General features: G+C 33.5%; 2 protein-coding genes across 2 annotated transcripts; both read left to right on the forward strand.

Annotated features, from left to right (window-relative positions):
- Positions 1-2,469: 2,469 nt before the first annotated feature.
- LOC115960242 (post-GPI attachment to proteins factor 3-like) lies at positions 2,470-7,699 on the forward strand. Its single transcript, XM_031079037.1, has 5 exons — positions 2,470-2,878; positions 3,982-4,243; positions 4,347-4,543; positions 5,438-5,625; positions 7,068-7,699. The coding sequence occupies exons 1-5, from the start codon at positions 2,772-2,774 to the stop codon at positions 7,352-7,354; spliced, it is 1,041 nt and encodes a 346-aa protein (XP_030934897.1). The 5' UTR covers positions 2,470-2,771; the 3' UTR covers positions 7,355-7,699.
- Positions 7,700-9,050: 1,351 nt separating this feature from the next.
- On the forward strand, positions 9,051-9,970 carry LOC115962111 (protein DMP4-like). The gene has a single exon (XM_031080984.1). The coding sequence runs from the start codon at positions 9,103-9,105 to the stop codon at positions 9,727-9,729; it is 627 nt and encodes a 208-aa protein (XP_030936844.1). The 5' UTR covers positions 9,051-9,102; the 3' UTR covers positions 9,730-9,970.
- Positions 9,971-10,384: the final 414 nt, after the last annotated feature.

Raw genomic sequence — 10,384 nt, forward strand, 5'->3', positions numbered from 1 at the left:
TTGAGAATGCATATTAACGATGTTGACCTTTCATAACTGGAGCTAAAATAAAGCATCCATAATTCATTATAAAAGGAAATGAACTAATTAAAAAAAATCGTGTTTTTTAAGATTAAATAGATATGTAGAATCTTCTCCCAAAAAAAATATGTAGAAGATTAAAAACAGGGCAAGGTTTCCTCAAAAATAGCTTGGAGCTCAACTCATTATATGACGGTTTATATTATTGTTCATATGTATTATTTAAGCGAGTTATATAACTTATTAAAAATTTCTTATAACTAAAGGTAAAAAGAAGACAAATGGTATTTTTAACCACCATATAGTGGGTTGAAGGAAATTTCCTTCAATTGGTGTGAAGGTAAATTTTTTTCCTAAGAAAACCAATGTTATCATGTTTTGTTTGGTAACATTTCTTAAGTGAGGAAAAAAAACTGTAGTTTATAACTTGAACAAAATTTAGTTACGAATTTAGTTGTAACTTTAAACTATAACTTTACTCAATAAAATAAAATTTACTATATATTTAAAATCTAAATGTTGAATTGTATGTTCTTTACTCTCTTAATATACATGTCAAATTTTGTGTCAATCGGATATTATTTACCATATGATTTATAAGTTTATATTTTATGCATAATTTAAATTACAAAAACTTTAAACAATTTATTGATGACATAGCTATTGATATTTAATTTTCTAGAAATTTTGCAAGCATAGAGATTATAAGAAGAAGATGTAATTCAATGGTAGATTTATCAAAATTTATCTCCAATAAAAAGATACTTAATAAGGTTGTAGCCTTAGGCTATAACCAATTTTATAGCTAAATTTTGTCCTTATAACTTTATGGACAAAATTTGACTACAAACTTGGTTATAGCCTAAAATTACAACTTCACTCAATATCTTTTTGTTAGATGTGAATTTTGACAAATTCATCATTAGATTACATTTTCTTTTTATACCTTCCATACTTGCAAAATTTATAGAAGATCAAAGATCAATAATTGTGTTATCAATCAATTTTTTAAATTACAAGTTTTTATTGTTTAAAATTATGTATAAAAAAATAATTTTATGGATCATATAGTAAATAACATTCGATTGACACAAAATTTGACATGTGTGTTAAGAGCGTAAAGAACATACAATTCAATGGTTAGATTTTCAAATATGTAGCTGTGTTAATTTTTTAAATGAAATTATAGTCTTAGATTACAACCAAATTTGTAACCACATTTTGTCATAACTTTATATATGTAACAAATTAAATCCTATATTTTTTTTATTTGTGTTCACTCAAACCATATACTTTTGACTTTGCCAAAAATAAACCTACACTTTCATTAGTATGCCAACTAAAACCCTCCATCTCACTTTTTTGACTATAAAAAATGGTGGCATCAATGCACACAAAAATTGCATTGTTTTCTCGTAAGACACAATTTGAAGGAATCTTCTCCAATTCATTACATAACTTTTTTTTTCTTTTTTTTTTTGAGAAACAAACACACAGACATACACACACAAGACAGAGAGAAAAGAGTTCTAATAAAAAAACACACCACAACTCCATTCAAAAGTCATAGTAACTTTTAAGAGAAGGTGAGAGAAGTTATACATTACATAACAATTGATAATACTATATATGTATTATTTAAACAAGTCACAAGTCACATAACTCATTAAATGTGTCATGTTAGTAAAAGTACACATAAATAAGTATATCAATTGTCATTCAATGGGATGGAGGAGTTTTCCTCCAAATTGGTTTGAAGATAAACATTTTTTTCCTTTTTCTATAGAAAAGTAGACAATGATAGTGTTTTTGAGAGAGAGAGAGAGTTCATAGTTTTGTCAAAGGTGTGGTATTTTAAACGGAAAAAAAACAATGTAATTTTTTATGCGCTTTGTCATTTGATTTTCGTGTATAATTTAATGTATTGAAACGTGAGTTATTGATTGCGATGGCAATGAAAGTGTAGAATTTAAAATAACAAAATAGAAATGATGTTATTTACTATTGTTTCTCAAAATTATATTATTTACTTAGTTAAAGTTCATCCAAACAAGATTATTTATATACTAAATAAATTAAGAAAAAGTTAATGAATGTCTCGATTACATTAATTTAACAGTTTTTTATACTTTCAATAAAAATGATATAAAAAATTTCTTAAAAGGGTTTATTAACAACTAACCTAATGGCATTCGTCAACAACACCAGATAAGTTACACCTAATAAGTAACACACATTATCTATATATATATTTTTTGAAGGGATATATATATTTTTTGAGAAACCATATATATATATATATATATAAAGATAACGTTTTACAATATATTTTTAGGCCAAAAAAGTAAAATGACGAACAGCATCAGATGTCCACGCGTCACCTCGTGAATCGCCTCTAAGATCAGCACCTCACGAGATTCTGCTCTCTCTCTCTCTAATTGAATTGAATTTATGATACAAAATCAACAACCAACCCACACCACCACTACTACCATTCACTCTCTACCAAAACAAACACCCCATACTATTAACTTCTCAACTCGCTCCCTCCAACCCCAACTCACTCACTCATTCACTCCCTCCAACTCGCTTCCAAATCCGAAACCCTCTATCTCTGATTCCATGGAGCTCAACAACTCACACTCTCATTGCAACCCTCATCACACTCCGTTGATTCTCTAGAAAAATCTCCACCGAAGAAAAAAAAACCTTTTTCTCTGTTGACTTTTTCCCATTTTTCGACGAATCGGATGGCTCAGCTTCATTGGACTCTGTTCCCCTCCTCCTCACTCCTCCTCCTCCTCTGTCTCCTTCCTCTTCTCCACGCTAGCACCGGTGACTCTGATCCGATTTACAGGCAAGTTTCTTCGTTTTCACTGTCCAATTTTCCATGGTTTCAGTAACTTTTAATGGTTGAATTCTAAGTTACTTTCACTGTTTGATAAGGAAGCTAGGTTTGGTGATTTTATAGTTTGTGTAGTAGCTGTGGTAAAAAAGTTATAATGGATTTCTTTTACCGTCACAGTAAACCAAAAGGTACATTTGGTTTGGTTTCTGAGATAGTTGATAACTGCTGGTGTGGTATCTAGAAGAAGCTTCAGTACGAGTATGAGTATGAATATGACTGTAGCTGCATTAACATATGGTTTAGCTAAATTTTGTTTGATATGTTATAAGGCGATGTGAAATTGATCTATTTTTGATGATTTAAGATATGATATTTCCTACTATGTAACGATTTTAGATTGCGGTTTTTTTTTTTTTTTTCATTAGTGGCACATAATAAACTTGACTTAAGGTATCGAAAGACGAACGAGATATAGGGGATCCTTGTATCCTATAGTCTCCGAGTGTTATTAGAATGATAATTTTTGTCGTCTGTGTTGTGATAATTCAACATGCAATTTGGTGTTTTTTCTAATGCTTAGTGTGAGCGTGTCGCTGTTTGTTAGATTGAGTAATTTTTCCCCTTCAATTAGTCATTTGGTGCTTTGGGGTGGAACTAAAATTTCAAGAATGAGGGGGGCCAATGTGGAACTAAAACGCTTGTATGTAGTTCCGCCCTTGCTGGTGCTTATTAAGTGTTGGCATTTTATGGATTGTTGTCTTCTCATTGTTAGCTTGTTTAGTCTTTTGAAGTTTAATTGTAAATAGAGGCTTTAGCAGTTTTTTAAATTAAGTGATTCTAATGGAGTTATAGAGAGAGAGAGAGAGAGAGTTGGGAAGGTAATGAGACAAACAGAAGCAAAACATGTAATAAAAATTTCCCCTGACCATTTCTTGGGACCTAAGAAGTACCGATGTACTCTACAAGTTGGAAGAATTAGCATCTACATGGTTTAATTTGCTAATGGGGTTCGGGTAATTTGCTTATGTGTACCTTTTTTTTCAGCATCTTAGATTTATTATGGTTATAATTTTTTAGTATTACAATCGTTGTTATTGTCGCTGGTTTTCTAGGGCTTGCGTGGACCAGTGTGAGAAAACTGGATGTGTGGGGAAAAATTGCTTCCAACATTGTAAATTCTCATCTGATGGAAAATCTATTGATGGTCCATGGTATCTGCAAGAACCACTTTATCTGAGGTGGAAACAATGGGACTGCCGCAGCGACTGTAGATACAACTGCATGCTAGCTAGGGAGGAAGAGAGAGAACAACTCGGTCATAAGCCTATCAAATATCATGGGAAATGGCCATTTCGGCGTGTTTATGGGATCCAGGTTTTTACAATTGTGTTTGAGGAGCACAGTTTAGTTGTGAAATGGTTACCTTGACTATAGTTACTTATGTTTTCTGTAAAATTAAAGCCATTCTATTTTTCAGGAACCTGTTGCTGTTGCCCTGTCTGCCCTCAATCTTTCTATGCAATTTCATGGTTGGCTATCCTTTTTCATCCTCTTATACTACAAGTTGCCTTTGAGGTCTGATAAGAGGACATATTATGAGTATACTGGCTTGTGGCATATCTATGGGATTTTATCAATGAATTCCTGGTTCTGGAGTGCTGTTTTTCACAGTCGGTAAGCAGCCCCTACCAAATATCCTTACATGTACTTATTAAAAAGAAGTCCATTTATTATTTGAAGTGTGATCATAGATCCCTATTAAGTTAAAATTAAGTTTTTTTTATAAAACTCATATAAGACCAACTATGCTCTAGGGTACTGAATATTTATCCCAAAAAAAAAAAAAATGCTCTTTGTTCTTGAATGTTGGGAAATAACAAATAACATGAGCTTGACTTTGAATATGATAGAATATTGGAGAAGATACATGTAGCCAACTACGGTAACTCTATCAAGGAATCATAGCTGATTGCAAAATTTTGGGACTAAGGCTTTGTTATTGTTGTTGTTGTTATCATCTGAAGCATATGACTTGCATTATAATTTTCAGAGAAAAGCTCTTGAAGTGGGCTCTAGGTTTCTTCTTAATGTCACTGCTAGATTTACATTCTAATTTGCCTATCCAAAAAAAAAAAAAAAAAAACTGCTATTTTTACATGATGATGTATGTTTGTGCCTAAAATCATTCAGGAAATAAGGATAAATCTAGTTGCTTTGCACAATGGTTAGATTATAGTTGAACTCAGTTACTTACCATATTTTACCTATAAAAAAAAAAAGATTATAGTTGAACTCAGTTTATTATTCACTGTACAGCTTTCTTGATGCTCTATGAAATGAAGTTGGTTATGTTTCACGGTACAAGAGTTCTAAAATGGAGATGGTCTTGTCCACAATTTGTTTTCATACATGAAAGGCCCGGAACCTTTCATGTTAGAGGGAAAAGCATATATGGTCCTTTTCTTTGTCACTGCTTTTGTTTTAAGCTTACAAAGCTATTTATGGTAAGAAAGAAATTATTTTTATTGCACTACGCTGTTAACTGTTTGTTAATTTTATTATTTATAGAGATGTGGAGTTGACAGAGAAGCTGGATTATTCATCTGCTGTGGCCCTACTTGGGTTCAGCCTCATTCTATCAATACTCCGAGCTTTTAATGTGAGAGATGAGGCTGCAAGAGTCATGGTTGCTGCTCCACTGATTGCATTTGTGACAACACATATCTTGTATCTGAACTTCTATAAACTTGATTACGGTAAAGTATTTTCCAAATAGTCTCCCTCTATTGAATGATGTTCCGGTGACATTATTAATATGGAAAACTATTGGTACAGTTATGTAAAATATGTTTTTTAAATATTCATTGCATATGGCTTGGTTACTCTACCCACAGTTTTAGAGTTTCTATTCAGTGGAGATTGCATCTTTGGAAATTGCTATACTGGATATTTTAACGCACAGTTTGATCTAACGAAGCCTTATTTCAACCATTTGGGATTGGTGCTGCTTACTTTTGTTACTGCTCCTCTATCTCGGTCTATTTTTCCTGCAAAATAATTTCTTCTATTGTAGGCATTGTTTTTGTCCTTTCTGGTGCTGTTGTTGCTCTTTTATTACACAATTCACACTACTTTGTTTGGCTGTCTCAACTTTTCCTGAATTACTGAGATACCCCTAACTACTCATGAGTGGATTTATATTGTCATGTCTCTCATCATCCATATCAATTGCCTAGCTTAAACTAATTCTGATATTGCAAGCTACCTATGTGAGGAAATGTGTTGTTTAACTTTCTTCAATAGAGACACCCTACAGAACACAATCAATAATTTTCTTCATGAGGCTACCTACGTAATTATATTCGTAATCTCAAGATAAATGATTCTGGAAATTGAATAGTCAAAACAGATTTCTTAGTATGACTTTTTATTTTTGAAATGTTTAAAATATGTTTCTATATCTTGGAGTTCCCTGTGAATTGGATCTGTAATACTCTTATGCTAGGATATTATAACTGTGAATTGTCAAAATATCTTTTGCTCGTGTTATTTAATCCTTCTACTCACAAAAATTATCTCATTCTTTACTTATATGACTATATCCATGCAAAATTCACCGAAAATTCAATCTTTGGACAATTGACTGTGTAATAGACATTAACTCTGTAATAGACACTAATAACATTTGACCAATACAAACATATTGCTTGGTAGCTCACCAAGGAATTGAATGAGTCAAACTTCCCAGAAATTGTCTTATTTGATTATCAGGAATTGAAAACTGACAGTTCTCACATATTCAAATTCATGTCGCCGGTGGCACATACCACTAGTGTTAAATGATATAGAAGCAAATTCCGAGTGTCTATCAGTAATAGTTGAAATAGAGTTAGGAATAGGTTTTTGAGATGAGTAATTATATGTAACTGACTGCTTTGAGTTCCGCAATGAACTAATTTCTATCGAAATTCTACAAAAATTTACTGTATCTGCCTCTTTTGAAGAACTAGTATTCACCTATCAACAAAGTGTAGAAATAAAAATATCTTAAGAGATCAATGCAACATGCCTAATTACTTACCTAAAACAGGAGAGGAGTTATGCTGGAAATTAATTTGTTTTAGTTTGAATACCTACTTCATATGACATAGTCAAATGCGCTATTTATTTAGTGATCTTACACAACATCATTTTGCAGGTTTGAATATGAAAGTGTGTGTGGCCATGGGTGTGGTTAAGCTCCTTGTATGGGCAATCTGGGCTGGTATCACTCGCCATCCGTCCCGCTGGAAGTTATGGTTTGTGGTGTTAGGGGTAGGCCTTGCTATGCTGTTGGAGATATATGACTTCCCACCCTACCAAGGATTTGTTGATGCTCATGCTCTTTGGCATGCAACCACTATCCCTCTATCATATTTGTGGTGGAGTTTTATCAGGGATGATGCGGAGTTCAGGACATTGATTCTCCTCAAGAAGATAAAATAGCGAATCTAAATCTAATGCTTGAGTGTTTCAGATGGTCGATTGCATCAATACATGACATGCTCACTCCTGTAATTACATCGAAACATGTTCACTTTTTCCTACCGGGTATGCATTTCTTTGAAATTGCTTACCATGATAGGTCTCCTTGTCTTGCATTTTGTTTTGTAACATTCAAATTGTTTCCATATATTAAGTGGGATACTTTTCTGTATTGGAATCCAAATTTCCTCTTCGTTTTTTCTCCTCTTAGAAAATAAATAGCTCTTAGATGTAAGAATCAAACAAACCATTCAACTATATTTTACTGTAAAAATTTTGTGTAGTAGCCAGCTCATTAGTTTGTTAGTTTTATGTTTACCTAGTATCACTGATTAAGTTTACGCTGGAATGATGGTTCAGCAATTCGTGCTGCTGAAACAATAAGAGAATCTGTAAGGAGAGCCCTTGCTATTACTTCTGTCCTTATATAGTAGGGCAGAGTCAGCAGACCTTGGTAGTCCGTAAGGGAAGTACAATTTGAACATGATCCAGTCCAAAGTCCCATGGCTTGGATTAGACCACGTTTGATTTGTCGTTGAATTGAATAATTGATTACTACTTAAAAGTGCTTTCAATTTCTGAATCTCATTATTTGTTTTTTTTGTGGTAAAAAAATCCATTATGCATGATCGCTTCACGTAGATGGAGTATGGTGAATGTGTTAAAAAGGCACATAAACGTAGACCACATTGGTCATGTACACGACATATGTCTATTGAAATCTTTTAATAAGGGTTTTTACTTGTGTGGGTTGTGACTCCTTTGTAATTGAATATTTTCAATCTTACAACATACATGCAAGCACAACATATGACATTGATTACATGGCGATCTCTATAGAACAAAACTTACACAATCATTGAAGGTTGGCATATTCAAATCAGCGATCACATTTTAAATAATCTTACATACTTTTCAACACACTTTTTTACTCACACGTATATCAAAAATACTCAAACAACATTACTCAAACTAACTTACCAAACAGGCGAATTTTTCATTTTTAGGCATTGGGTTTTGGATTAGGTACTACAATTTCTTGTTTGTTTGCCTCATAGACTCATAGATGATCTTCATTTATCTTGCAAGCTTCAAGAAGATACCGCAAACTGGACTAACATATTTTGTGTGTGTGGAATAAACAAAAGAGAAAAAACCAAGTTGAAGTGCCATTCAGCATCCAAGTTTTCAAGAGGTACCCCCTGGCTTCAATAATTGGAGGAATAAAAAAGGTTCACTTGGTCGTGAGATCTATCGTATAAGCCCAGGTTGTAGCCAATTGCGTCTCAGCAAAACAAATGACATGTCTCAAGCAACAAAACCGCTATGCTTATCTTTCTCTCTCCAGCGACTTTGAAAAAGCTTACAAGTTTCATAACGGTTATGAAAGTCTACAAGTTTCTTAACGGTTGTGAAAGCTTTGTAAACATTAAGCAACCTTTGGAAACTCTTTTTTCTTTTTCTTTTTTGGGTCCAACAATTTTTCTACATTGACATGAACCCAAAATTCTCCTCCCCGAAATCTGGAGAAAGTAGCCTTTATCATTACCTCATTGTTTACGTGCAAGGCATGCCTAACCGACCTTTACCTCCACTCAATTTCTGTGTCTTTCTACTACTAATAAAACACTACTTCTCACCGAAACATGTTAACACAAATTACCAGGAGATCAAAACAAAGGGAAAGAGAAGCGAAACGGTTCTGTGCCATGGAGATTAAGGTTCAATCTAATTCCAAACACCCAGATATATCAAAACATCCCCTCTTGCAAGACAAGGATGAAACAGAAGAGAAAACACTGATACAAAAAGCCATTAGCCAAACATTTCAGAGCACAGCTCATTTGGCCAGTCTTTTACCAACTGGATCAGTCCTTACTTTCCAACTTCTATCACCCATTTTCACAAATCAAGGTAGCTGTGACTCGATCAGCAAGTTCATGACTTCTGCACTTGTGACCCTTTGTGGCGTCTCATGTTTCCTGCTAAGCTTCACTGACAGCTTCAGGAACAAAAAGGGAGAAATCTGTTATGGGTTTGCCACCATCAAGGGCTTGTGGGTCATTGATGGTTCAGCCACCCTTTCACCCGAACTCGCTGCAAATTATCGGCTAAGATTCATAGATTTCATGCACGCTTTCATGTCAGTACTTGTATTCATAGCAGTTGCACTCTTTGATAAGAATGTGTTAAGTTGCTTCTTCCCAATGCCATCAGATGAGATCCAAGAGATTCTTACAAGATTGCCTGTCGGAATTGGTGTCATTTGCAGTATGTTCTTTGTTGTTTTTCCGACCAAGCGCCATGGAATTGGCTTCCCTCTCTCTGCAAATTAAAAAAGTCTCTTTTTATGTTTGCGTGCAATATACCAACCTCCATGCCTTTTACATGTTTACAAAATCAGTGGGATCATCTGGTTGCAGGCACTATTACATTATTCTCTCTTTAAAGTTTAAATTCACATGATGATTCTCTGCAATTTGACCATTATCTTAGTTAGAAATTGCCTGCTCATGCTTGTCAAATGACTCAAATTACAGGAATTGATATACTTACAATTTGTGACAAAAGTGTTGGTGTAGGGTTTTACAATATTAGAATCACTGTTCCAATGCAAATAATGGGTATTTATACGTGTGGTTACTTAGTGAGTTTGAACATCAATCATCTTTAACTGAACTATTATTGCAATTTATCAAAATCTTGAGTAAATCATTGAACCATACACCGAAGAAGATACAAAATTTTAATCTATATAATAAGATTGTGTAAATCAAAATTTAAATGCAATTGCAAACATACTCTCAGTTGGACTGTTCTATATATCCTATGTGCACTAGAGCCTATTACTCAACGGAGATTGTGATTAGCTAATTTCTGTCAATGACTTGAACGAGATAAATGCAAAAGATTGCTTGAAGTAGCAATTTGCTAAAGTCCACTGGAACGATTTATTGCTGCATACACTTTTTTAACATTAGTTCTAAAAAT

This window comes from Quercus lobata, chromosome 9, assembly GCF_001633185.2.
Source record: "Quercus lobata isolate SW786 chromosome 9, ValleyOak3.0 Primary Assembly, whole genome shotgun sequence".
Lineage (NCBI taxonomy): Eukaryota > Viridiplantae > Streptophyta > Magnoliopsida > Fagales > Fagaceae > Quercus > Quercus lobata.